Source organism: Trachurus trachurus (genome assembly GCF_905171665.1).
Source record: "Trachurus trachurus genome assembly, chromosome: 19".
Lineage (NCBI taxonomy): Eukaryota > Metazoa > Chordata > Actinopteri > Carangiformes > Carangidae > Trachurus > Trachurus trachurus.
This window is the reverse complement of record NC_139913.1, coordinates 21,261,183-21,288,258: the sequence shown is the minus strand read 5'-3', so window position 1 is coordinate 21,288,258 and position 27,076 is coordinate 21,261,183. Positions and strand designations below refer to the sequence as shown.

Genomic DNA, 27,076 nt, shown 5'->3' with positions numbered 1-27,076 from the left:
AACCACACCCCGCCCTTTCCTGTCTGATAGAGCCGAACTTTTTTAACCGCATATAAACAATGATATTATGCGGTTACGATATAGGCTTGTCTAACCCTATATACATTTATATGTCAAAGGTTGTCTTATATTAAACCTGGTTTAGTCTTAAACGCTCGTTGTGAGTCTGGGGTGAGGACCCCCCCATAGGATCCCAGCAAAAAATCTGGTGTTGAGGGGAAAAACGTAAATCTGAAATAGATAACTTGAATTGGTCCCCACATAGACATTACATCATTTTTGAAGTAACTAGATAAAAGGGTTGGGGTTCACTGATGTCAGGCAATGATATAGCCTAAATAAAGTTTCCCTAATCACAAAACATGTAGCCTATGTGTATTTCCCCTAACTTGCAAATCTACATGTTATGTCCATGATACATTCAGCAGTTACTAAAAAGTGTAATCTGTAACAACCCCATAGATTGATCTGACCCCAGAGTAACAGTTACTACCATGCCTTACTTATCTTGTTTATTGTATTCTTATTCATTCATAGCAAATAAAAATGATGCACTCAAAAATAACTAAATGATTTATTCAGACATATGGTACAAGCGGTGATCGGTTCATGCTTTTGAGTATTGGCACTGTAATAGATTTTCTCCTTTTATCTCCAGCGCAGCTCCTTGTTTTCTTTTCTTTTCGTCACAAAGACTGTCCAGACCCGACTGTCCACTCGCAGTTCAACATAACCTCGGGGGGAAAGTTTGTCTTCAGGTTTAACAGGAACAAAATCAAAGAAAATTGAAGCGAAACTCTTCCTTTGAAGGCGTGAGGACAAAAGCCGGGGTCTCCTCCTGAGTCTGTGGTGTCAGGTCTGTACCCTGGGCTTCAGCCTGATGCTGGTTCCCCTCTGCGGCTGAGGTCTGGGTTTTCTCTTTAGCCCTCCTGTGGAAAACAGGCTTCTTTGGGGAATCTGACACAACGTTGACCTGAGCTGATGAAATTTCTGTCAACATCAGAGAAACCCATCAATTTCAAAGCAATGCAACACAGTTCAAAGGTAGATCTTTTTTTTTACACAGTTCAATTTTTATTGTTCAAATGAAAACTCACCACTCTGTATTAGTTTGAACTGCTTATTCTTCTCTTCTTCCATTTTCTTCCTGTACTCTCCCGTCATGGCTCTCATCACCTGTCGCTTCTTGACCAGGGGAGCTTTGGAGCTACGCAGCGTCTTCAGGGCACGAGACGCCTCCTCCTCTACCAGGGGAACACAATCATTAGGTGTCACAACTCAAATTCAATTCAGTATCTTAATTACACAGCCCTGATTTAGACCTGAATCCCATTCACAACTAGTATTAAAGGGATAGTAGCATTTTTTTTTAAGTGGGGTTGTATGATCTACAAATAGCCCCTAAGTACTTTAATTGCAGTAGAAAGAAGAAGAAACTGCGTTTTTCCTGAACTTTGAAGGGCTGGAAAAAATTATATTATAGCGAACAATGGAACTGTGTATTTTTTTTCAGGTAAAACCTCTTTTAGGCTGCGAAAATAGGCCGTTTCTTTGGGTCTGTTCACAACATTGTATGTTGTAAATCTCTGGGCAGGGCTATGGGCTGGCGTTGCTAACGGGAGGAGTGCAGAGAGTCTTCTACTGCAATTAAAGTACTTAGGGGCTATTTGTAGATCATACAACCCCACTTTTTAAAAAAAAATGCTACTATCCCTTTAACATATTATCTGTCCTAAAAGTGCCATGCTATGTGAGGTTAACATCACACTCACTCTGTTTCGGTGTGCCCTTCTGGCATTTCAGTCCCAGCTCCAGTTGCTCGATGCACCAGTCCAGCTCTCTGTTCAGCTGCTCTTCTGAACTCTGAGATACACAGTCACAATCAGATCGTCACATCATCATCAAATAAATAAATAATTCAGAAACCATTATGATTACTTTGGAGGAAAGTATTTCCCACTGACCAGCTGTGTGTTTTCACCTCCACTGCTCCCCTCAGCAGACGTCTGTTGGGCCTCAGCGCTCTCTGGAGCCTTTTTCTTTCCAGACTTCTTCTTTTTCTTTGTTTTGGATTGTGCTGACAGTTCAGGTGGAGAGTTCACCTCCTGCTGTGACGATGGCTTCTCCTCTCGGACGCTCTGTTGGCCTCCCAGACAGGACGTGGACGTGTCCGGGGTCTCTGCTGTGTCCATGTCCTCTACGGCTGTATCCTCAGGGATTTGGAAATTAAAGGCAAAAGCAGATCTCTTTCCAGAGAAGGATACCTGGCTCTGTGTTGGCTCAGTCCTGTCTGATGGAGACGTTTTCTCCTCGGGTGCTGGAGAGCAGCCAGGAAGAAAGTCGAATCTGAAGGAGTTGTCAGTGCGGGTCCAGAGGGGTTTCTCAGCCGTTCCTCCAGCAGATACAGAGCTGTGTGACTTTGGCTCAATATCTGAGTGGACAAACCCACAAACACTACTTACAAGGGTATTACACTGACTTTGACTTGCATTCACTCACCATCCTTACACTTTAATTCTAACAGATGCAAACAAATGTTGAACAAAAAGATAACATTAAGGAAAACAGTGAAGCTGCTCATGAGTCCTGTTCCTTACAATTAAATTAAATTGAGGAGTATTCTAGTCAAATTATTTAAATCCAGGTTCTGATGTCATTAATGACCTACAGTAGACCACACGCGTGCATGCAGGTGCATAGAAGACGTGCCATTATATTATAATGTACCTATGAACAGCAGCCTTTGCTCGGCCATGCTGACTCCTCCAGTGCTGTAGTTTCCTTTTTCCACTATTTACCTCAACGCCTCAGGAGTAAACTCATGCTCTGTGAAAAGATACGGCGTTTTTTAAATCCCGCTATATCTTTCTCGCCCTTAAATTGTGCTGCTTTGGACAAGAAAATGTTTTTTTTTTCTTCATCTGCCTCCCGTCAACTTACCACTGGTGCGTCGGAAAAATAGGTCCGTCTAGTAACATTTCCGTAATGCGTGTCGTTCCGCTTGGTTATTGTTTTTGTTTTTTTTTGCTTGGTTATTGTTTAGCAGATATGACTTATTAATCTGATTGATCTGAAGATATATGTATATTCAACTGTGATTAATTGTGGTTTATCAAAAATTATTATTATTATTATTACGCTGACTGACCTGCTGTTATTCATTGATGAAAAAGTAGAAAGGGGACATACTGGAGAAGTTATAGCTGTAAAAAAAAAAAGTATGAACATGGTTTACAGCCACACACACACACACACACACACACACACACACACACACACACACACACACACACACACACACACACACACACTTAATGGCAGGAATGCTATAGCTCAACATTTGTAACAAGAATAAGTACAGAAGCTTGTAGTAGACAGTTTCCAACACACATGATCAAACATGACTTTGTCCAAAAGCAGCAGCATCCATGAGGATAGAACCAGACTCCGGCCCCCTGCGGCTAAAAGAAAGACAACGCCTTCATGGAGTGTTTGCAGAAGTATTACGATGAATGAGGACAATTACTTGACATTAGCATCTGCATTATCATCCCGCAGGAACTTGACCATCTGCTTTGGGCCTGTGTTTGTGCAGTCCAGCCCAGGGAGTCCTTCAGCTCCAACTCAGCATCCTGTCTCTATAGGGTAAGAGACTTTCACACTCTCAACACAGCGTTAAAACATAGAATCTGAATTGTGGTTATACTTTATAGGTATTTTATATTGTAAAAATCAACTTGTGGAGATTTGACATTTATTGGAGACATGTTTTGTTTCATATGTTTAAATCTGGCCTTTCCTTCAACAGCACACAATTAAACACATTTGCACCAGTAAAAGACTGCAATTACTGTATGCTAATAAAGCTGATTTTAGAGTAGAGGGTAATTTCAATGACAAAGAAACAAACTGGTTTTGTCACCGGCCTGTCTGTGTGATCTGTGTATCAGCTTCCTGCTGAACCACTCTCTTTCAACACAGACACAAAGGATCAGATTGTTTGTGCCCTTTGTCTGTTGTCCGATCGCTGACCACGTCCCAAGACTGCACAAGGTCTTATCTAAACAGATGTTGAGCTAGTAAAGCAATTTGATTGGGGACACCATCAAGGTTTTATCTGGAGAAGTATGGTGCTGAAATTGAATTGCAAATTTGGTTGCATATATGCATATATATTGCATAAATGACATATTCAAGTAGATTTATTATGGAGCTGGGTTTGATGTTCTTACATCTAACTCCAAATAAAAGAAACTTGACCTCCTTACTTTTGTTAAAACACTTCTGTAATGAGTTTTGTTGTTTGTTTGGTTTGGTTTGGTGTTGAGGGGATTAGCCTATAGCCAATATGTTTTGAGCATGTCAGTACTGCATACAAACAGTGATTTTAAACTATTGTCCCTTGTCGGTCACCTACCATTAACCAAAGCTTGCTGCCTTTTCAACCTATCTGTTGTCTAACAGGGCAGTGTTATTAATTTCCCCTTTTCATTTAATGAAAAGAAAGGGTATATCAAGAGATCACATTAGTTATACGAGTTAAGAACCAGAAAGGTATAGGAACACTGTGCAAGAAAAAGCAGTTTCAGCTGTATCAAAATGTATCAATAAACGTGTAGATAGTTATACAAAAGTGGCCACTTCTTCTTTCGTCCTCCTTCAAAAACAGTGGGTGATCCTCGTTTATTCCTCCACCAATCACATTCTGCCGAGGATTTCCGTCTGGACCAATCATGTAACTTCCGGGGCGGGGCTTGATGCCCAGCTCCTCTCAGGCTATAAATACCGCCTCCTGCTCAACCCCCAAGTTAGTATCGTCGTCCTACGCTCGAAGGAAACACGCCGAATTACCGGAAAATAAACACACACGGTAAGATGAAAGGATTTGGTAGTAATAATGTATTTTGTTATCTTTCGGCGTTAATTGTGACTTAGCAGATTGTTTGCTCGGTTTTCTAGGTCACCGAAAAACGTTTAAAACAGTTGGTCTGGCGTTAACCGTCAGTTGACAACAACGGTGCGCGCCTTAGCCAAAGGCTAGCTGTTAGCTCCGTTTAAAATTCAAAACCAAACTTTATAAATCGACAAACTCGATTATATCAAAACTAAAAGATAAAAACCAAATTCCCTGTACTTGAGTAGTTATATGGTGAATAGCCTCCGTTAGTAACTGTGTTTTTAAATTAATGTTTGGCTATGTGGATGGTAGCTGGCGCCATTTTGCAACCGTCTGTGCTAGCGTTAAATTTGCTCGCTAACAACAGCAAAGAAACGTGTGTGACTTCCATAGCTTAATGGTGGCGGAGCTTTACAGCCGTTTTTGAATAAAAACACTTTCTGCGTGGCTAAAACAATACGTTATGTCCCTTGGAGGAACGTCCCGCTCAAATTATCAGGGGGTCACTGCCCCATTGTTACCGAGCTGTGTTTCTATCAGTAGAAATAGTTTAAATTGAACCGAAAATATTTAGATCCTCGAAGGGAGGCGGGGACTCCGGTGTCACCGAGAAACTACCTACGGGCGAAGGTACTTTCCCCCGAGGCGGTGACTCAGACTGCTGCGATGCGCAGTGTGTGACTGATGAAATATGTACATGAAATGTGTGGTTGTTGTTGACCTCATCTTTTGTTTGGTATTAGACCCACAGGTGAAGTATGGCTCGTACCAAGCAGACCGCTCGTAAATCCACTGGAGGAAAGGCGCCCAGGAAGCAGCTGGCCACCAAAGCTGCCAGGAAAAGTGCGCCCTCCACCGGTGGAGTGAAGAAGCCCCACAGATACAGGTACATGTTCATCAAGTTGCTGTTGGCATTGCTGCAAGCTGTAAAAGTTGGATTTGCTGTTAACTCTGCCAGTCCATATTCTCCACATGCAGCAAAATGTGTTGTGACTTTTTAAATGTGGTGCAATTACCGTACAATGCAGTACACATTAAAAAGAATTGTGCCATTGATGCATAGTTAAAGGCAGCGTTTCTATTTGTTCTCAGGCCTGGTACCGTTGCTCTGCGTGAGATTCGTCGGTATCAGAAGTCCACTGAGCTGCTCATCAGGAAGCTGCCCTTCCAGCGTCTTGTCAGGGAAATCGCTCAGGATTTCAAGACAGATCTCCGTTTCCAGAGTGCAGCTATTGGAGCTCTCCAGGTGAGATTGCACTTGTGTTTCTCTCCCCTTGTTTTTAACAAGCTGTTCTCACTTCTGATCTGTGGGGGATGGATCGTTAACCTTTTCTCTTTTTAACCTTCACAGGAAGCCAGTGAGGCATACTTGGTTGGACTGTTTGAGGACACCAACCTGTGCGCCATCCACGCCAAGAGGGTCACCATCATGCCCAAGGATATTCAGCTGGCCAGGCGAATTAGAGGAGAGCGTGCATAAATGAACCGATTTTATCTTTTTAGCGGGGATTGGGGGGTGGAAGGGACTGACTGGGGTTTGTTTTGTAAATCTTGAACTATTACCAGCATGTGTACCACTTAATTTGTCATTTGTAGTTTCAGGCATGTTTTTGTACGTCAACTTTCATTTCACTCCTGAACTTTTCTTTCAATTGTCCTGTTTTATTGTAGAGTAGAGCTGCATATCTGTAAATGCTGAAAAGCTAAATATTCCACTGCCTTTCTCAGGTTTGCAATTTTAGAATCTGGATCTTTAATCCTGTGTTTGCATGTCATAGGATTTCTTGTGCTGTAAATAAACTTTCCGCTACCTCAAAAAACTGAAATGTTTTATCTTGTCTTTGTGTTTAGTATTGGTAAAGTGCATCCTGAAACCTGTTTGAATTGAAACAAGCAGAGGTGGTGGGATGTCTTAAAGTTAAGTAATATATTATTTCCATCCTGTGAAGTTTTTTGGAATGAATACACACGCTGCAATGCTGCTTGTCTTTCAAATGCCCTTGTTGACCAACTAATGTGTAATGAGGTCACACAACAGCTTTGTTTGACGTCTTCAGTTAGATGTAAATACTGTGTATATTGACCTTTAGGAAGTGGTAAAAAGTTGGCAGTTGGTTCAGTAGTACATTATACACACCTGCACATTTGTCAACCAGGGTAATGGTGTGAAAGAGGGTTTTAGATGTTACTTTTTCACTACAGAGTTCATAGTCTTATAAAACAGGCAGACTAACCATCTTGTTTGAACTGAGGTATATTTTAATTCATGTTTGTCCTCAATTAAACGTGGCAAGGCAATGCAGTCTAACAAATCTATTTCATTTTCACTGAGAAAAAAAAAAGCACAAAAAGTTTCCAAGGTACAGGACGGCTTCACTATACCTTCAATGTCGGAACAATGAGTTGGTGCCACAGACACATGATCTTGCAATAAATACAATCTGAAATATTTACATCTCAAGTCCAATATTTGTTAACTCGGTTTGTTTTCTTCTACTTGTTCCTGCTCTTCGTCTGAGAGCAGGCCAGGTAAATGCTCATACAGCTGTTTCTCCAGCTGTGAGTCAATGTCCGTCTCGTCTCTCAGGACACACCACAGGAGGAAGCCGGTGGCCACCAGGCTGATGGGGAGGACTTTCCACCAGGGACGCTCAAAATTACTCCCCATGGAGCGGTCGACCTTCCATGTCCTGTGGCTGGCTTTACTGGTGGAGAACTTGATGGGCTCGCTGTTCACTTCCTCCTCCTCTGTGGACTTCCTGGAGCTGCCGGCTCGGTGAGGGCTCAGAGCTACGGACCTCACACTGTTCAGTCTGATGCTGAGGAGCAGAGAAACACCAGTTAACACTGACTTGATGTGATGCAAAGTAACAAGGCAGGGCCGTTGTATAGGGAAGAAAGGTGATGATAATTCTAGGGGCCCAGTGCCCAGTAGGGCCCACAAAAAACCCCAGTAGTCTAATCTTTGTATGACTGAATTATTCTGCATAAGACCCTGCTACTAATAGTGATGCTGCATTAGCATCAAAACAAAGTAGGCTTAATAAAAAATGATAATACATACGTAGTCTAAGAAAAAAAGTGGAAAAGTCAGGGGCCCACTTTAGTATTCTTTCAGGGGCCCCAGAATTCCTAGCAACGGCCCTGTAACAAGGTACATGTGAAGTACCATGCTTATGCATAAGTTGACAAAATGATATATATATATATATATATATATATATATATATATATATATATATATATATATATATATATATATATATATATATATATATATATATATATATATCTAAAAAAAAAAAACACTAAATTACACAGTAATAGAGCATATATTTGAAAACAGTAAACGCCCCTATACTATTAAAACAGTAATGTAATAATATATAACAGAAATACATTTTCTGCATATCTAAATGCCTTTATGACCTTTGTTTATTATGGAATATTTTACGTGGCTGAATTCTAACCTTTAATTATGGATACATGTTTAACTGTAGGCTATGTGTAAAAAAGAGTCTCTACTCTAATGTATTTACATTAGGGGGAAATACAATTTAGTTTTGCCAGGTCCTGAAAACTTGTATGCGTCTCCCCTCCTGTAGGAGGATGTAGAAAGGGAAGTCAGGTGATGTCATCTAAGGACAAGTCCTGCACACGCGCCACTGACAGTAATATAAAGCAAACATGCTATAAAATACAGATGAAAGATTAGTCACAATGTGGAGTGACGTAATGCAATGTGTGTCACCGGATGACTTCATCTGTTAATGTTGTACAGTTATTTTGTTGGGAGATGCAGGTGGTGTTACATGATGTGATCTTAGGTTGAACTATCTCCTGATCCAGAAACAGAAACAGGTCCCCGTGCACTAAACGTCTCACAGTGCTGGAATGAGATGTTGATTTGTACCTGAAATTAGATGTATCTATAATTACGACTTATGTGACTGTAAAACCACACTGTCATTGAGCCATAGCCACCATTACATAGTCAACATGCTTTTTATCAGCCCGCCTCAGATTAAACACTCACCTCACGACTGAGTTGTGAATTAAAATCCCTCGAGCGGCGGATAGTCGCGTCAGACCGGTGAGAACTCGTCCTGCTGTCGAAGACATCTCGGACAACTGATCATCTTACTCCTCACAATCGTCAGGTCAATGAAACTGAATGGTATTTCTTACCAAACGCTCTTTGGTTAGGTCATGTAACACACGCCGTTGTGCAACCCTGAATTCCTTCCGGTGTAGCTATTGAACACCGGTTTACCCGTTCCTCCACCGACGCATGGATGGAAGTATCAAATACACCCATTGACATTTTTCGTTTTAAGATTATTATCCATAAAAAACACAACAGCGCATCTTGTGACAAAATTATTTTCCATAGCTTTTACTCCGGACAAACAAAAGGATTATAATGGAGATGGAGGTGTTCAAACTGTTTTTCTAGGTCCGCAAATGCACCATGGGTTGAGATTATTATCTTGACTGTTGTTTTCAATGCCACGAGTCTTTACATTATATGTTTTTCATTTCATTCCCTAGTTGTTTATTACATTTTTACTCTTTGGTGACTATGAAGTATGAACGTACTGCAATAAGAAGGTAATGCCGTGACTTCAGTAGCGTCATAACCGACTGTCTTTGAATCACACAAAATCCAGACCAATCACAGGACAGAGAGGGAGCTCTCCGTCCAATCACATTCCACGTGGGCAACTTCACTTCCTGGTTGAGTTCCCATGCGTCTTCTGTGCTTATCTGAGTGCTGCACGTTTCTGCTGTAGTCCAGGTAAGTTTCATTTAATTAGATTTATAAAAGAACCGTGTGAAGAAAGTGATGTTTGGTTAAAACGGCTGTTTACGTCTTGTCATCGAAATTGACTGTGTTCAGATTTTATTGTTGCCGCTAACGACAGCGTCACAAGTAAAACCTTGAATTAAACAGTTGTAGCCACTAAACGCATTTAGTATTTCTGTAATTAATTGGTTATCACACCGAGTAAAATGTGCAGAAGTTTGTGTCCCCAGTCTCTAAGGCTGTTCGTCTGTCCATCTATCACTACATGCAGTGTGAGTGTGTACATGTCCCTAACTTGCAGATGTGTTTTTGTTTAGGAGCAGTAACGTCTTCTCATGGCCAAAGACAAATCTTTGAAATCAGGATCAAATCCTCTGAAGAAGAAAAAGTTAGATGCCGAAGACACGATGGACTTAAAAGTAAAAAAGAAAAGAAAGAAGATGGAAGTGGAGGTGAGCAGCAAATGTCCTTAGTGCCTGTTTTAGATGAAATTTGTCACAAAATACTAAATTTGTTAATTTCTCCCAGGAGGCTCCAGTACAGATTCCTGAGGAGACAGTCACAGCAGATGAGAAAAAACAGAAAAAGGACAAGAAACGCAAAAAGAAACAACTGACAGAGGAAACTGAGGTAAAAACATTAAGTGACTTATTTGCTGGTTTAAGTGAGTTGTCTGCTGAACTGTGATTAGTGACATGGTAAAACCCATGGGCGTAACCACGCATTCTATTATTGGGGGGGACATGTCCCCCCCAATAATAGGGGAACACCAATCTGTCCCCCAAACCTTAACCTTCACAGATGCTGGTAATATTTACTACCATAGCATTTTATATTTTAAAACAGAGTGTCAGGGGACTGAAAAAAAAATTAAAGCAGTGAAAGTTTGTTCAGTATATAGAGCTTTTTATTTTCATATTGATTTACATGACAAAAAAAAACAACTGATCTTAAGTATCCAATGTACATAAAGCTTTGTTAACTGATTCTGCACAAGTTTCCACAACAGTCCTTATTTTCACATTGTCCATTAATAGTGAGTGTCTCTACACTTTACAACACAGAATGTCTGTTAATCTGTGCGACCGACCATACGCAGCTGGTTTTCATTCGCAGGGAGCATAACAGTTTGTGGGAGGATGTGACAGCTTATATGTGTTGACTGGCACTGTCTGTCACATAGCCTACTGCACGGGCGCATGTGTTTACAGCCGGTACGTAGACGGATTGTCCTGAGGCTGACTTGTGCAGCTTGGCCCATCTGCTCTTCTGCCGGAGAAAGAGCTTCACTTTATCCTGGAAGGTTTTCCCGAGGAAGCTGTAGATGAGCGGGTTCAGGCAGCTGTTGGAGAAAGCCGCCAGCCTGACGGCGTGTCCCGTCAGTGGGTAGTCCTGCCACAGCGTGGTGCTGCCGCCGCTTGTGTCGCCTCTCAGCAGGTGAACGCTCACAAACACGTTCTCAGGGAGCCAGCAGAGGAAGAAGACTAAGACGGCCGCTGAGATCATCCTCAGGGCTTTCTGCCTGTGTGGCCTCCTCATCCTCATCCTTCTCCACGGACCGCCGTGTTCCCTCTGGCTGAGCTGGAGCACCCGTGCTATTCTCCAGTAGCACAGGCCCAGGACGCAGAAAGGCAGCAAGAAGCCCAGCGTGACCTCCAGCCACTGAATCTGGGTCACGTTAGCGAAGCAGAAAGCCAGTTCTCCGGCGTGCTGAGCCTGAGCTACGGCGAAAGGCAGGAGGGTGAGCAGGGACGACGACGCCCAGATGAGGCAGCAGCTGAGGCGCGCGCTGGGCATGCGGCGGTACACGACCCCGGTCAGCGCGACGAAGCGATCGAAGCTCATCCACGTCAAGAAGAAGACGCTGCTGTACATGTTGACCTGCTGGAACAGGTTCATGAAGGTGCAGATGCCGGCCTTGTCGTAATAGCCCCGCTTCAGGTTGAACACCTCGATCAGAGAGTCGGCCACGAGGACGAGGTCGGCCACGGCCAGGTTCACGAAGTAGAGGTCTGGGGCCGTCGGGGGGCCCCTGTGCTCCAGGTTGACCACCAAGATGAGGATGTTCCCGATGAAGCCGACGGGGAAGAGGAATACGATGTAGAGGGTGGAGAGGACGAGGCTGACCAGGTACCGCTGGTGATCCTCCGTCTGCAGAACGTCTGACACCACGGCCTGCGTGGCGCTCAGGTTCAGAGTGAGATTCTGCTCAGTGATGACTCTGTAGCTCTTATACATTGTCATTTCCCTGTTCGCCAACCATTAACTTTCCATAGTTATTGGTTTTCTGAGGATTTGTTGCGTCTCTTTAGTCCGTGGTGCCATCTGCTCTTTGGTCTTCTTTGACGTTCAGTGAAGTTGATGCACACTCATTGATCTGGACAAAAAGAAGTGCAGTCAACAGATTGTCTTGACAGTGGACAGAACTTCTGCACACCATCAAAGAAAGTTAAAATTACATTGAACAACACCAAGCATATATCACCTGACAATCACTCTGGAAGTACAATGCAGTAAATACAATTTGATTATAACAATGCTTACAAAATGTGACTGACAGTAGCATGACATTCAGACATATCAGATACAAACCTATAAAGCTTATAATTGTCTTAAAACCACAGTTTGCAGCAGCTTTGAAGAATCCTCTGAAGTTAAATGCAGCAGTTATGAGCTCTGTATTGCATTATAATTCATTAGGATGATATAAAATTGTAATTCTAGTATGTCATGGTCATCTAAGGGTGATGACCTTTTGCAGCGTTCCTGTTTAGTCGGGACCTTCTCTTTGCTATACAAGCTGTAATTGCTCTAGCTGTTATACTACATTTACTTTAAAACACCTTGACATTAACAGTGGCTTTAGGCACAACCAGTCTTGTCACCATAAACTCATTTCTAATACACACTTTGAACACAAAAAGCCTCAACTCACCATGGTTTCCTTGCACCACATGCAGCCTGTCTGTCCTTTGGTGATGACCATGAAAGCTGATGTCAAAGTAAATCCAGAGATGTGCTCTGCTCTGGTGCCACCCACCGCTTACAGCAAAAAAAAAAAAAAAAACCCAAAACAAAACACAAACACACAATGCAGGCACTCACACACAAGTTGTATCTTCATAACTCAACATGAAAGTAACACATTTCATAACAGCTGCACTTAGTTCCTCAGTTCCTTATTCAGTATCCACAATGCTATAAGTATTCTCTATACGTGTTTTTTTTTTTTTTTTTTTTTTACATGGATGTGTTTCAGTGCATGAATAATTATGTCAAACTGGGGCAGCCAACTTGGTCAGCACTCGTCATGAAGCGTGAACACGCCTGTGATGGTGTAATGTGAAAATATATAAATAGGGGAGTCAGGGGATTTTTAGGAAAGACAGACGAGTGGAATATTTACACAAAACAAGATGAAGGACAGCGAGGCACAGTTTTACACCGTCATCTCCTCTCTAGCCTCAGGCTCTTTAAAAGACAAACAAAAGCCGGTTTATGTACAGTAGCACCTGTTTGAGACGGAGGGTATTGTCATGTGTTTATGTTGTGAGGCATTGTATTTAATTTTTTAAGATAAAATAAGAATTACTTAATTAATCCCCAAAGGGAAATTCATTCAAGCCTGATGGCTCTGCTGCAGGACTGAGAGGTTCAGAAGATCCTTCATACAAAGAGAGAGCCGTGATATGTGTAGTAGTAGTTCTAGATGTTTGATTTTTGTTGCTTCTGCAAGTAACAGTGTGAATCAGGTCTGACCTTTCACATAATGTCAACTTATGCAACGTTGCTCCTGTATTAATTTTCCTACTGGTTTTGTGCCACTCCTCACTGGCACCGATGCAACATATGTTCCATGCAGGTCGATCATTCCCAGAACTGGTGCCCATCAGTTCCTTGAAAAGACTCGGACAGTTCACAGAGTCCCGCTTGTCTTTTCATTAGCTCTTTAACAGATTTTTTTTTCTTTTTGAATTACAAGAGTATTGACACCCTTGGCCAAAACTCGGCATCTGACTTTTATTTTCCAAGACTGCAAGTTTCCTATGTGGTGTTCTGGCAACTACAGAGATTTTCCCATTTTGACAAAAATGGGCTTTTGTACAAATCATGTTGACGCATGCGGAGGCTTTTATTATAGCCTTAGTAATAATTGACATTTTGTAGATGTTTAGCATGGCATTTATTTTTTAGTAAAATACAAATGTACAAAACAATATGTTGAAATTTGAGAAAAAAAAAGCTTTACAGGCTTCCACCCACTGGAGACAGTAAAAAGGAAAATGCATTTATGTATATTTATTTATATATAAAAATTTTTTTACAGGCAATTGAGAAAAAAAAACATGCATGGTAAAATTTAGCTTAACACTCCTGTTGTCCTCCTGGGTCAAGGAAGGAAGGATGAAAGAAAGGAAGGAAGGCAGGAAGGACAAAGGGAAAGAAGGAAGGAAGGAAGGAAGGAAGGAAGGAAGGAAGGAAGGCATAGGAAGGATGAAGGGAAAGAAGGAAGGAAGGACAAAGGGAAAGATGGGAGGAAAGAAGGAAGGAAAGATAGATGGAGGGAGGGAACAGATTGGGTCAAAAAGGAAGGAAGGACAAAGGGAAGGAAGGAAGCGAGGGAAAAGGGATTGTGGAAAGAAGGAAGAAAAGGAAGGAAGGAAGGAAGGAAGGAAGGAAGGAAAGGAGGGGAAAAGGAAGGAAAGACAGGGAGGGAACAGATCAGGTCAATTGGATCAAAAGAGGAAGGAAAAAGAAGGACAAAGGGAAAGAAGGAAGGGAAAAAGGAGGGAAGGAAGGATGGTGTAAGGGAACAGATTGGGTCAATTTGACCCAGAAGGACAACAGGAGGGTTAAGAAAATGTCAAACACACCAGATCCCAGAAATCCTCCAGGTGATGCATCAGTAGAGTTCTGTCCTCACCCTGGAGACGTGTTGTCCTCTATGACTCTATGTCCTGCAGGGTGTCAGTGATCTCTATGTGCGGGGCGATGATGTTTCTGTTGGGCTGCGTGTGCCCCGGGCTCCGACAGCAGTCCCTCAGCTGCCTGAACGCTCCCTGGAGACTCTCCCGACACGGCCGGTGCATGAGCAGCACCAGCAGCAGGCTGGCGCTGCTGCCGGAGAACAGCACGAACTCGGCCACGCTCAGAAACGCCCGCTCATAGCTGCTCAGCTCCACCTCCCTGCTTAGCTGCGCTGCCCTCACCAGCACCACGTTGTAGAACAGCAGGCACGCGAACATGACCACGGTGACGGTCAGGAACATGGGACCCTCCTCCGAGCCGGAGAGGAAGCGTCCTTTAGATCTCCACTGCCGGACGCAGCCGCATATCAGAAGTCCTAACTGGAGCATGTAGGGAATCAGAAAAGCCAGACACAACTTAGCCGCTGCGTACGAAACACCGTATTTGACCGGGTCCATGAAGCAGTCTGTTATCTTCTGAAGACCCTCGCTGGGTCCACGGATCCCGGCCAGCAGCAGGGAGATCAGGACCGACGCCCCGATCACCAGAGGCGCGCAGACCGCAGGCTTCCTCAGCAGGGCATGGGATGGCGGATCAAGGGTCAGCACATAAGCCATGAGCACTAAGACGAACAGGCCGCACAGAGAGGCCGTGTTGATGAAGAAGGAGAGCGCGGCGCAGCCCAGGCCCGTGGTCTTCAGGCAGTGGGGCCTGTAGGCCACGGCGTGGAGCGAGAGGAGCAGCAGCAGCAGCTGGATGCCACAGAAGACCCAGAGCAGACAGTGGAGCCAGGCCAGCCGCCGGTGGGCCCGGTAGGTCTGGATGAAGCTGTAGAGCAGGAAGCAGCCGGCCACCAGGCCCAGACCTGCAAAGAAACTGTAGACGTAGTTCGCTCTGGAGACGATGTCGCTGGCTGCTATTTGGTCCAACACAGAAAAAGCAGAGGTGGAGGTGGAGATGAAGGTGGATGTGGAGGTGGAGGAGGGAGTGGAGGTGGTGTCCATGTCGTCCTCAGTGATGGTAGAAGCGTTGGGAAACGTAGGCCAGGCAGTGGTGAACAAGTCTACGCTTTGATTAGCCTGTAGAGGAGACAGAAAGAGAAAACGCCCACTGATGAAATCGTGTCCTCTGCAGCAGCATCACCCCTCCTGTTTGTCAAGCATTTCCTCCCATCAGGGGATGAACAGAAAAAAACCATTTGACCTGCTCATTTCTCTAAATCAGTTGCTTGGAAACAAGTGGAAATAACAATGTTTACAGGTAGTTGAACTCACTGGCAGGCTGTTTTCAACCCGATTGAACAGTGTTTACTGTTACTCAGCCTATGAATCATCCTCCTCAGGAACTTACTTACAACATAGGATGTTTCCTTTCTAAATAACCTCAAAGTTCAATGAAATTTTAAACTTCACAGATCTCAAAAATAATACATGTATAGTGCTAAGTAGAGTTTACAGTGGCTCAGTAGTGCGCCTTCTTCATATATTGCCCTTCTGCATGTCCCTGTTGGCCAGTCTTTGTCTGCTGCTCTTTGAGGAACTTGCTCAGTAAAAACACACATGTTTCCACTTACCATTTTTTTTTGCTGTCGTCACCGCCCCGTCTCCTTGTTGTTTGTACTCACCGGCCCCAGACGCCGTGTATCTGCTCAAAGATCTGAAAATGATGCTCGGTGCATCGGCACGAGCGCTCGCTTGCGAAGGGCTGTTAGATTTCTGCGAGCAATACCGCGCCAGCATACTTTCACAGTGACTTTGTGGCCATGTGATCAGAAATCTTTTCCTCCCCTCCCTCTTTTTTTTCTTTTTTTTTTCATCACCGTGCTGCTGACTGAGTCCGTTAAATCAGAGAGCATACTGCGTCCCTTGTTTAACTTCCCCTGAGAGTTAAATGCAGTAGCTACTGGCTCCAGCAGTGAAACACCTTTAATTTAATAACTTTAATTTGTCTCTTTTACTCCCCTTTGGAGCAAAATTTGTTTTTAAGCTTGAAGTCCTTATTATTCTACAGACAAACAGGAAGGTGGATACACAATTTTATTCTTTTGCAAAGAGAAATTATGGCAGTTTGTTTCTCTCTGTGGTCGTCTTTCAGCCCAGTTTTTCTGTCTTGACACTGAAATGCTTCTTGTGTTTCGATTCAGAATGTAGGCAGCAACGCAGGTGGTTATTTTTAAACGGGGCAAGCACTGAAGGGATGTTGTGCAGTACGGTGAAGTTTACCACAGAGTATTTGTCTCAGATGCTGACCTGATATGCTGCAGGTTGATCTTTCTTTCTATTCACAACAGACGTGATCTCAGTGCACTTTTCAAATCGAGCAGGTCTAGATAATAGCACAATGATGAAATAGAAGTAATATTTATTTTGATAACAGCAATAATAATGTTAAAGGTAACTGAATTTCTCCTACTGACAAAGCGAATAACAGTTCTATTGATTATAAGAGAGTTTAGCAGCAGGTGTTGGACAGAGGGAGGTTTGTTGTTGTAGATCTGGACTCTACAGTTCTGGAGATGGGAGGATCTGGAGAGACCAGCAGAGAGAAGGGGGTGGGGGTGGGGGTGGGGGGCTTTGGCTTTAGATACAGGAAACGGCCCTTTGAGCTACAGCACGACAGGAAGTGATCCAAACCCATAAAGTGCACTTGTCTTTTACACTGCAGTGTAACAAAATGTCACATTTATTTTCAACACAGTGGAAGTCACATGGAGGTGTAAGAAAATAGTCAGGAAGTGGCTGTTAACATACACAAAAAGTGAAATAATTGTTTCAGGTTTTCTTATCTGAGTCTGTGTTGGTTATTTATGGGTGTTTGTTAATGGTTTAAAAAAAACAAAACACTGATAAGAATAAACAGTATAAAAAGGAAGGCCTGTTAATGTAGATAACTCCCAGTGGACCTTTGTTTTGATCCGCTGTGACAGATTTCAGAGCCACCCAGTCACCCCGAGGCGGCACCCGTCCCAGACGGAGAGGAGGACCTGAGTCCAGAAGAGAGGCGGGTCCTGGAGAGGAAGATGAAGAAGATCCTGAAGAAGGAGGAGAAGAAGAGGCTTCAAGCGGAGGGAGAGACCGTACCCAAAACAGAACCCACCGGACCCACGGCCCCTCAGCAGGCCTTAGATTACCTCACCTGGTAAGAGCCGCTTACGTAGCCACCTCTTGCGTAAGAAAGCATCGATCCAACTCCATATCTGAACCCATTCAAGCAGGAAGCAAGGGGAAGATGGCTGAAAAACACTGCACATGTGCAATATTTACTTGAACTTTTTTTAGCCGTTCAGGCCTTGATGTGCATCCAACACATGATGATGATGATGGCCAGGTTCACAAACTGACCATCATCAAGGCTGTTGTCCTCCGCTGCTCCCGCTAAATATGGTAACTGACCTTGTAACACGGGGACAGAGAATACATGAAGACTGTAATGTAACACAGTCCTCACAGTAACTTTTGTGAATCTTTTTTGTTGAAAGCATCTGTCACAAAGATGGTTATTGTTGTAGCTCTAGATTCAAAGTGTCTTATATCTTAAAAACAAAACAAAAAAACCAACCAGTTTGAAACAGGATCGGTTTAGTGATATGTCAGCGTGATATCTCCTGTTGCTCTGGAGGAAGCTTTCAAACATCTGTGGAAAACACCCAGATGTGGTCATCAGGGTTATCTCAGTTTGACACGACATATTTCTAACAGAAAGTCAGCACTGCATACTGGTGTTGGGAAGATGCTTGTGGGTTAGGGTTAGGGTTAACCCACCAGGTAGCCCAACTCTAATGAGATTCAAGTTGCATTGTGGGAAATGTTTCAGTTTCAGTTTAATTTATTTGACATGGGACAATGTACATTAATAAAACATTGTAAAAAAACAAATGTAAATGCACCCGAGTTAGCTAAAAACAAAGCTAGTTTTCATTGCCAGTCCCTCTGCCTGATTGTAAAGGGCAACCTTTAAAAAGAGCAACAATGAGGTAAAATACCAAAGACACATGTGCTTATAGTGCTCATAATATAATCAGTTCTTAGTGCTCACATCATAGGGCATCAGCAATACATAGTATAAAGGAACAGGAGTCATTAAACGAATCACTATAACTATCTGGTTACTATGTAATAACTATCTGGTTACTACATATAGGAAAATGTGAAGTGTCAGGTTTTTTTTTTTTTTTTTAGATTTAGATTTAGATTTGTTTCTAATTATTTTCTAACCAGTTTCATATGAGCTGCACAACATTATGGAGGACAAATTCTGTTTATGCATATGCAAGGACAAGACAGGAAATATTATAAAGCTGAAGTCGGATGTTACAAGATTCAGAAATATCTTGTTGGTGAAGGTGCATCTTATTTCGAACATGCGCAAGTTCATGATGTCATTTCCCACTCCTACTCGTATTGTATAGTTTCTGTTTTACACTTCGGTCGACTGATCTGATGCTGCAGTGGTTTTTGTTTTGTTTGCAGCTGGGCTGAGAAGCGCACCGAGTGGAAGTTCCAGAAAACCAGACAGACCTGGTTACTGCAGCACATGTTCAACTCTGACAAGGTAAAAACTGCCCACATGACCAAGAAGGGTTATTTTTTTTGTTTTTTTGTTTTTAGTTGAGGTTAGAGCATGGAGGCGTTGACCTCAGAGTCGTACTTATACAGTAAGTGTGTGAGTTACACCCACTCCTGTCTCATTCAAAAACTTTCATAGCAAAAGAGAAACAGCTTCTTTTTAGTCAGGGTTCTTACAGATCCTTAAAAAGTCTTAAAAGGCATTGGATTCATTATAATTGGCATTAAAATGTCTTAAATACATCTTTCAAAAGTCTTAAAAATGTTAACACATGGTAAGTGGTATTTTATGGTTGTAATTAGTCTCAAATCTCAAAATAATTGGTAACATTCCGACATAGAGAAGTTAGTGGCGGCCGTCACCGCTAAATTTCTCACCGCCACCAGCTCCCGAGTCAGTGCTTTTTTTTTTTCCGGACTTTTTATGCATTTATTTTGAAAGGACAGCTGGAAAGAGACGCAATCCAATGTTCATGTAGCAGTCACTTTACCTTAGATCACATAGGAAAGTGGGTAAAACCCTATGTAATTGATGTGGTGCTTTTTTTTCTTTTTTCTTCATTTGTGTTTATTATGAAGTCGGTCTTAAATTTCATTTCAAGTGGCTTTAAAAAAGTCTTAAAAAGTCTTAAATTTAACTTGGCTTAAGCTGTAGGAACCCTGTTAGTATTCTGGTATAGGTATAAAGTGAGGAATGGATAAGATTATTTGCCAATCAAATCAAGTGTAATTTTTTCACCATTGATGTTTTTGAACTGTCTTCCATTACATTGATAGTAGATGCTTTTACAATTACTTCAACTTAGAATTATAATACTACTTATTTTAGATGTATTTACGTACTTATTACTAATTAGTACTAATACTAGTTATTGTCAGATTCCAGATGAGAAGTTCTCGGTGCTGCTGGAGTACCTGGAGGGGCTTCGAGGAGGAGCGAGGGACACGACAGTGAGCAAGGCCTTGGCCCTGGTGGAGGAGTCGGGGAAAGAACCAGAGGACGTGTCCGTCCAGCAGAGGGCGCACAGAGCCAGAGAAGTCATCCAGCTCCTGTCCTGACCTGCAGTACCACCGCTGCAGGAAGTTATGGCACTCAGCAGAAAAAGACTGAACTAATGTTGATCAGTGGGCTGACTGACCTGACCTGATCTCGGTTTACGACTAAAACTGTTGCTTTATTCGTTATGTTTTGTAGTTGACCTCTGGAGTAACAAGTATTTCTTTGTAAAATATGGTTACAAGTTCCACTCAGAGGGCATTAGAGGCCTGGGGGGGGGGGCAGGCAGGCTGTAGTTGATTATTATCACCCCAGATGAGTTTAAAAGATAACGTCTGCTTTCGGCAGTATGGACCGATGAGGAGAGATGTAAAACCTCCACGGATGAAACAGAAAGCTGCGATCTCCGGAGTTAAAAGTCTCAGGAATGTTTGTAGTCGAGACATGTTTGTGCGTGTCGAGGCCCACAATCAGTGAAGACACTGATGAGCAGGACTTTTCTTACCCACCTTCGATGTAATCACTATGACCACATTTTTAATTTTGGTGGAAAAAAAACAACAAAAAAAGCCTCAAGGAGACCAGCAGTTCATGTTCCACACGTGCATTTGAAGTTTTGTACTTTTTGCTATCAATGTAAGCCTTGTACTAAAATTAAATCTTACCCATCAAGTATGAGCTGTGATTCTAACATAATTTCAAACATAATATCCCATATAACCAAGCTGTGATCCTCTCTACAGTAAATATAGGAGCTGCAGTGTAACAGACACTTCCTGCACATCAAAGACACATGTTGTTTTGACTCTTTATTTGTGGTGTAGACTTGTCACAGGAAGGAAAGTCTCTGTATGTAGAGAAAGGGTGATGACCTACGCTCACTTCCTGCATTCATAAAAATACACCCAAACACAGCACACTTTGCATTTAAATACTTCCCCCTCACTGTATCAAGCTACACATGTAAATAACACAATCTGTGAAGATTTTTGCGCCACGTTTGCTTTGGTTTGACACGCACATGGACAAATACCGGGCATAACAAGAAAGTTTTGTTGTGCGTTTGTTTCTTGAAATACCAGAACAGACTGTAAATACATTCTCATGGATATTTATTGTGTCAAAACATCCAGGTTGAAATAGAGTATGTCTTCTTTTTTTTTAACAATTTCTAAGGAGTCATTTGTTGAGTGTTGTGCATTTACCGTTCCATTTCCATCATTCTTCATGTTCCGTGCTTACAGAATCTGAAGCATGGGCCCTAATTAAGGGTCTGCAAAAGTCTGATGTTTGTAATATGTAAAGAATTTCAGTTTTTTTCCAGTGTCGCTTGTTCAGATGAACATTTAGTGCTGTCAACAGTGACAGGAATGTTGTAGTGACGAGTCTCTCTGTCGCTCATATTGACCGTCAATATCCAGCCGGGTGCTTCCAAATGAAGGCCGGAAAATTTACTCCCAAGTGACTTTCAGAGCTGCTCAAAAAGGCCGGTGTCTCCCCTCAGGTGTTGATCCTTAACCGTCACATCTGCTGTGCCTTTCGCATTCGCTTCATCTGTGACATACATAGATAGTAGATGATATTGATATTACACATAAGACTTAGTAATTACATACGGTGCAAAGTTGAAATAAGTTTAAGACAGCCGAGTGAAATAGACTTACTTGGCTTTGAATCAAAAGGAATATTGTGTTGAGTGAGGAGAGCGCGCAGTCTCTCAATCTCTTCTCTCTGTTTTTGGAAATCCTGCACAAAAACATGAACTTGTCATATATATTTAAGCAGTGATAATGTGGTAATAATATTATACTCATTTCTTTTGGGTATTATTTTGGAGAGAATTTAAATCTCTGTATAAATGCACATACCTCAGTACATTTCTGTAAAGAGTTGTGTGTCTCTGAATTGGCTGTAACATCTGGTTGCTTGACCTTTACTTTTTGGCTCTTCAGGAGACCAGCATCTTCAAAGATGTCCTTCAAAAGATTGTTGTATCCCTGCAGCAAATACACACATTACAGGGCAATTATATAGATTACTTAAACTGGAATAAAGGGGGAAACAACTTTAAATAGCCCAACAGACTACTCCTTACCTGCTCAGTGACGAGACCTTCATAGCGAGCCTGCTCAGCTTCATCCCATTCTCTTTGCAGTGCCTCACTCAGGGTTGGATACACTTAAAAAAGAGCATGATCAAATGATCAGAAATCCCTATTACCACCGACTTTGTCAATTTATTCTGTAAGATTGTTTCTTTTGTCTTACCTAAAAGAGAATGGGGATGGCAAACAAGCGGGGTCTCAAAGGTAAGCGAGTACACACAGGTGCTGGGCTCTGAGACTTGAGAGAGCTTGCTATTTGTACTACAGACAAAAATCACCTACAATACCAGAACACAGAAGAGTCAGACAACTCGTTTGTTAGTGTCAATATTAAATTGGGACTTTGGGTTGATATATTGCTTGTCGAAAGTTGTTGGGCTTCACTCATCTTCTGAGGTGTCACTTCATTAGTATTGTGCTGGGCAAGAAATACAAAAAGAAGCCAACTGGAGCCCCTAGATTCTGTTAAATGACTACTAGAATGTGTTTATACTGTATGTTTAAACCACACTAACCTTTGTTTCTCTATTTCTGGTTCCACAAGTGTCCCCGTCTCTCATCCACATTCCTGTGAAAGTGTTGTTTACTATTTCCCACTCCTGCCAGATCCTGTGAGGAACACACAGCACTGTAATCCCTCTGCTTACTCCAAATCATTCACACATCCATGTTCATAAAAAATATATAAGCATAAATGTAGGTAAGGTAACAGCATCTCACCCCAGTATCCCACTGTAGGCGTTCCACCTGAATGACTGCTCATGTTGTGTGATGTTGTGAAATGGACAGAATTCATATTTATACCTGCAAAGGGAAAGCGGACATGTGCGTTAAGCAGACAATCTTGCAGACATCAAGTTTGATGTTAGAATAAAGCAACTAGTGTCCAATAGAGGTTACAGTAGAGAGCCTGTGAAAACTTATTGGGGTGATAAGAACACAAATGTAAAGCTCACATATATAATATTCAAAATACTCACGTTGACTCTGTGAGACTGAAGCACTTTCCTGCCAACCGATGAAGGTGCACTGGGCCTAAGAGGAAAACATAATATAATGATGAATAGACCCAATGAATCAAAGTAAGGTTTAAAATTATGATAAAAATTTTTACCAGATACTGGACATGGAGTGACTTTGGGCTGTAGCCTGTTTCCCTGAGCCAGAAAAGGGTTGTTCAACCTGCACACAGAGAAACTCAATCCAATCTGGAGCTATAACATCAATAAAGCGTTGATTATGACAGATATGTTTCTGCTGAACATACCCAAATGTGTTTGGCTCCTCGACTATTTTCATTTTACCGGCGAATCCATGGTTTGCTGTGTGAAAACAGGTCGATATCAGCGTCAGATCAATGGACACGGAGCAGCACAGAACAACACAGCACCGTGTGGAAACATCTGGTTTGGTGTTGTGGTGATAAAACGAAATACATTGCAGAGAAACTTACTGAAAAGAGACACGACGACCATCCACAGCTTTAATACACTGGAAATCCCGACACATAAAGTGTTCATGACTTGTTTTTAAAGACTAAAACGTGCTACCGTGGTGTTTTCTAGCACTACTTCCCTATCTTGTTGGTCGTTTGTCAGGTGACAGGTCATGTGATCAAAATAAGACTCGCGCATGCGCAGTTGGTTTCTCTTACGACGTGGTTTCCACACTACGCAGTGGCGAATGCAACTAAACTGTAATTTATCTGTTATCAAAAATAGTAGAGGATTAAAAAAGGCAATACTGATTGTATCGTAGTAGTATCTATAATATACTATTACGCAACGGGAACGATTACTTGTTGTGATTCGTTTTTTGATAGATGCTATCGGTGCAGCTAGCTCGCTAATGCCAAAGCATGTAAACACCAGCTAGGTAGTTTGGTTTTAACGCTTCCTGTATCTCACAGACAAACGAGTTTTTTCCCACCTGGTGCAACAACATGGGACGAAAGAAACAGGGCAAGTTTGTTCGCTCTGACAACAAGGGCAAAGACAAACGGCACAAAATGAAGGGGAAGACTTTAGAGGCCTTTACAGAAGAGATGCACACTGCTTTTGAAGGTGACCACGCATTGATTTTTACCATCCAACAGTGTTACAGCTGCTTTGTGTTTGTCTTGTGATTGATAAAAGACACAGATTTTACAAAAAGTGTAACAGTACAGTACACCCCTTCAAAACATTTACAGAAATATTAAAGAGAGGGGTTTTGGATTTGTATTGTGATGATAAATTTTAAGTTTGAAAGAAGAATATTGTTTGTTCATGGCACTTATGGCACAATATGCTGATGTGAAATGTGATGGCACACCACTGATTGGTTGAGGATCAGAGTAGATGAGGGTAAAGTCTGAGAAATGAAAACCCTGATAGTATAATCACCCTGTATTTGAGTGACACTGTTGATATTAACAGTATACTGTGCTCTTTGTCCTCTTGTCACTGCTTTTTTTTCCCAGCAAGTCTTCATGTAGAAGAAGGAGCAGAAGCCCCCCAGGTGAAACTACCTTGTCCACTTGCCATGTGGGAGTTGGGTCACTGTGATCCCAAACGTTGCACTGGCAGAAAGTTGGTCCGCAAAGGATTCGTACGCAACCTGCGCCTCAATCAGAGATTTCATGGACTCATACTGAGTCCAATGGGCACAAAGTATGTGACTCCAGCAGACAGGTGTGTTAAGTCTTCTTCCGTATTAGTAGATAACATCTTACATGTAAAGAATAATATATACATTTAGTTATTATTAATTGTTATATTAACACATGAGTATGAATTGTAGGATCCACAGCCAGGCCAAAAAATATGCATATGAATTCCATAACGAAATAACACATCTCTCATGATGTTGTCTGAGTTTTTATATGACTGTGATTTAAAACAAAATGTTCTTCACGCACAGAGAGATTGTGGCTCAGAATGGATTAGCAGTGATCGACTGCTCCTGGGCCAAGCTGGAGGAGACTCCTTTCAGTAAGATGGTTGGAACTCATCCCCGGTTACTGCCATATCTTGTAGCCGCAAACCCGGTCAACTATGGCAAGCCTTGCAAGTTATCTTGTGTTGAGGCTTTTGCTGCCACATTCTGTATTGTAGGTAAGGTATTAGCTTTACTTGTTCAGGAATGATGCACTGTATTTTCTTTGTATTGTCTATGTTCCATTATTAGTTATGGCAATAGGAATCTAACACATTATCTGAATTTACAGGTTTTGAAGAACTGGCAATGCTCTTATTGAAGAAATTCAAGTGGGGGATGGTGTTCCTGGAGCTCAATAAAGTTCTGCTTAAAGGATATGCTGCATGCAAGTCAGAGGAAGAGCTGCTGTCTGTAGAGCAGGAGTTTCTCACATCCAAACCAGAGGAGGAGGAGTTTGGTAAGTTGTGGGGGAGAAATGTGTTGAGATCTTATCTGTTGTTTACCATACATCTTTATAGAGAAGTGGTGGCTAAGTGTCATTTTGGTTTTTGGCTCCATGTTTGTTTTAATTTTTGTCTTTCTTCGTCTTCATGTTGCCCCAGAATATTTCTCTCACTTTTTTTCATTAAAACTTAATTATTGTAAGAGCTCTCCTTAAGATCATAGCATAATTGTGAGTAAGTGCATTCTAGGAAAATTGACTAAAATATAATATAAAACACTGGTGTCGTTTATTTTAAGGATGTTAAAATCACAAAAAAATGGCCTTTCCTTTGACTGATCCCAAATAATTAGACACAGTAGCGCTATGGTTATTCAAGCGCTCTATAAACAAAATGTATTATTTTATTTAGGTCGATTTGATTGTGAATTTGAACCATGAAACTGTAATTCTCCAAAGGGCAATGGATGCTGCTGCTGAGTTATGACCTGTGTTATAGGGCTGATTTTCCTTTTAATGAAAGCTAAACATTGGTCTCATTTACAGATCCTTTTGATGTTAACTCGGGTGTAGAATGTAGGAATCTCAACAGACATCATTGGTAAGTATAGGCTATAGCATTAGATTTATAGCTTCTGTCAAAGTGACCAACCCTCAGACAGACATAGTTTGTGTGCAAATCTTGTATTAGTGATGCATATGTTGATGGATGGATAATTTGTGCTGTTCTTTTCATTTTATTCTGGAAATGTGGTTTGTTTTCATGTCATTTTATGCAACTTTGACATTTGCAAAAGAAAGTGTAACCTGTTGTCAGCTAAAATAAAATAAACAGTAAGCTTTGATTGGGAAAGTACCAGATATTCTGAAAAACACATCTGTTTGTCTCGTGTTAGGGATGTGGTTACTAATTGAATTCAAGTCCATAAAACTGTCATCTCTGTATTTAGCACTCCTGAAGATGATGATTCTGGTGAGGATACAGACACCTCAGAGGATGATGAAGAGGGGACAGAAGATGAGAAAACGGAAAGCAACGACAAGTCAAGAACAGTCCCAGATGATGATGATGATGATGAAGAGGAAGAGACTGAATGAAAATCATCACACTAATGTGTTTTTCAACCATGAATCCCTTTAAAACAAGGACTTGCAAAACTTGTTTCATTATTATTGTTTTAATAAAAACTATTTTGGGCTACGGAGATTTGTATCAAAAAATATAAAGATTCATAATTTTTATGTTTTAATGTAAATACAGACCTAATAAATTAATATTTTCAACCTTCATCAATTTTAAGTTGTATATTGAGATATAAGGTTATCACGTTTAGATACACCCTGTTGAGTTCCCTGGATTCAAGCAGCCGCTACACA

General features: G+C 41.8%; 8 protein-coding genes across 10 annotated transcripts; 3 read left to right on the top strand and 5 right to left on the bottom strand.

The window, feature by feature from the left end:
• Window positions 1–587: 587 nt before the first annotated feature.
• Window positions 588–2,951, bottom strand: cUnh8orf33 (chromosome Un C8orf33 homolog). Its single transcript, XM_083993853.1, has 5 exons — window positions 2,728–2,951; window positions 1,965–2,431; window positions 1,773–1,863; window positions 1,098–1,244; window positions 588–990 (listed from the first exon to the last, which is right to left on the bottom strand). Exons 1-5 carry the CDS (start codon window positions 2,753–2,755, stop codon window positions 776–778), a joined length of 948 nt encoding a protein of 315 aa, XP_083849979.1. The 5' UTR covers window positions 2,756–2,951; the 3' UTR covers window positions 588–775.
• Window positions 2,952–4,794: 1,843 nt separating this feature from the next.
• On the top strand, window positions 4,795–6,717 carry h3f3d (H3 histone, family 3D). The gene is made up of 4 exons (XM_083994911.1): window positions 4,795–4,870; window positions 5,641–5,783; window positions 5,990–6,143; window positions 6,249–6,717. Exons 2-4 carry the CDS (start codon window positions 5,656–5,658, stop codon window positions 6,375–6,377), a joined length of 411 nt encoding a protein of 136 aa, XP_083851037.1. The 5' UTR covers window positions 4,795–4,870; window positions 5,641–5,655; the 3' UTR covers window positions 6,378–6,717.
• A 443-nt stretch (window positions 6,718–7,160) lies between these two features.
• uqcc4 (ubiquinol-cytochrome c reductase complex assembly factor 4) lies at window positions 7,161–9,124 on the bottom strand. Its single transcript, XM_083993854.1, has 2 exons — window positions 8,934–9,124; window positions 7,161–7,716 (listed from the first exon to the last, which is right to left on the bottom strand). Exons 1-2 carry the CDS (start codon window positions 9,017–9,019, stop codon window positions 7,371–7,373), a joined length of 432 nt encoding a protein of 143 aa, XP_083849980.1. The 5' UTR covers window positions 9,020–9,124; the 3' UTR covers window positions 7,161–7,370.
• A 514-nt stretch (window positions 9,125–9,638) lies between these two features.
• Window positions 9,639–20,901, top strand: chlsn (cholesin). Of its 2 annotated transcripts, none has more exons than XM_083994510.1 (6): window positions 9,639–9,695; window positions 10,022–10,156; window positions 10,233–10,334; window positions 17,599–17,810; window positions 19,142–19,223; window positions 20,117–20,901. In XM_083994510.1, the coding sequence occupies exons 2-6, from the start codon at window positions 10,040–10,042 to the stop codon at window positions 20,294–20,296; spliced, it is 693 nt and encodes a 230-aa protein (XP_083850636.1). In that variant the 5' UTR covers window positions 9,639–9,695; window positions 10,022–10,039; the 3' UTR covers window positions 20,297–20,901. The 2 variants fall into 2 exon arrangements, with proteins under 2 accessions (XP_083850636.1, XP_083850637.1); XM_083994511.1 differs by having other exon boundaries at window positions 9,651–9,699; window positions 10,025–10,156.
• LOC311003097 (G-protein coupled estrogen receptor 1-like) lies at window positions 10,854–12,080 on the bottom strand (the record flags this gene model as incomplete). The annotated part of the gene is made up of 1 exon (XM_083994782.1): window positions 10,854–12,080. The coding sequence occupies exon 1, from the start codon at window positions 11,946–11,948 to the stop codon at window positions 10,854–10,856; it is 1,095 nt and encodes a 364-aa protein (XP_083850908.1). The 5' UTR covers window positions 11,949–12,080.
• LOC311002918 (uncharacterized protein) lies at window positions 14,419–17,387 on the bottom strand. The gene is made up of 2 exons (XM_083994509.1): window positions 16,246–17,387; window positions 14,419–15,751 (listed from the first exon to the last, which is right to left on the bottom strand). The coding sequence occupies exons 1-2, from the start codon at window positions 16,246–16,248 to the stop codon at window positions 14,648–14,650; spliced, it is 1,107 nt and encodes a 368-aa protein (XP_083850635.1). The 5' UTR covers window positions 16,249–17,387; the 3' UTR covers window positions 14,419–14,647.
• Window positions 20,902–21,101: 200 nt separating the features above from the next.
• gnptg (N-acetylglucosamine-1-phosphate transferase subunit gamma) lies at window positions 21,102–23,939 on the bottom strand. Of its 2 annotated transcripts, none has more exons than XM_083993705.1 (11): window positions 23,792–23,939; window positions 23,606–23,660; window positions 23,453–23,520; window positions 23,319–23,373; window positions 23,059–23,142; window positions 22,854–22,947; window positions 22,502–22,616; window positions 22,330–22,412; window positions 22,103–22,231; window positions 21,899–21,980; window positions 21,102–21,788 (listed from the first exon to the last, which is right to left on the bottom strand). In XM_083993705.1, the coding sequence occupies exons 1-11, from the start codon at window positions 23,856–23,858 to the stop codon at window positions 21,703–21,705; spliced, it is 918 nt and encodes a 305-aa protein (XP_083849831.1). In that variant the 5' UTR covers window positions 23,859–23,939; the 3' UTR covers window positions 21,102–21,702. The 2 variants fall into 2 exon arrangements, with proteins under 2 accessions (XP_083849831.1, XP_083849832.1); XM_083993706.1 differs by having other exon boundaries at window positions 21,102–21,782.
• Window positions 23,940–23,987: 48 nt separating this feature from the next.
• tsr3 (TSR3 ribosome maturation factor) lies at window positions 23,988–26,904 on the top strand. Its single transcript, XM_083993710.1, has 6 exons — window positions 23,988–24,401; window positions 24,800–25,010; window positions 25,240–25,433; window positions 25,547–25,714; window positions 26,246–26,300; window positions 26,650–26,904. Exons 1-6 carry the CDS (start codon window positions 24,281–24,283, stop codon window positions 26,795–26,797), a joined length of 897 nt encoding a protein of 298 aa, XP_083849836.1. The 5' UTR covers window positions 23,988–24,280; the 3' UTR covers window positions 26,798–26,904.
• The last annotated feature ends 172 nt before the right edge of the window (window positions 26,905–27,076 follow it).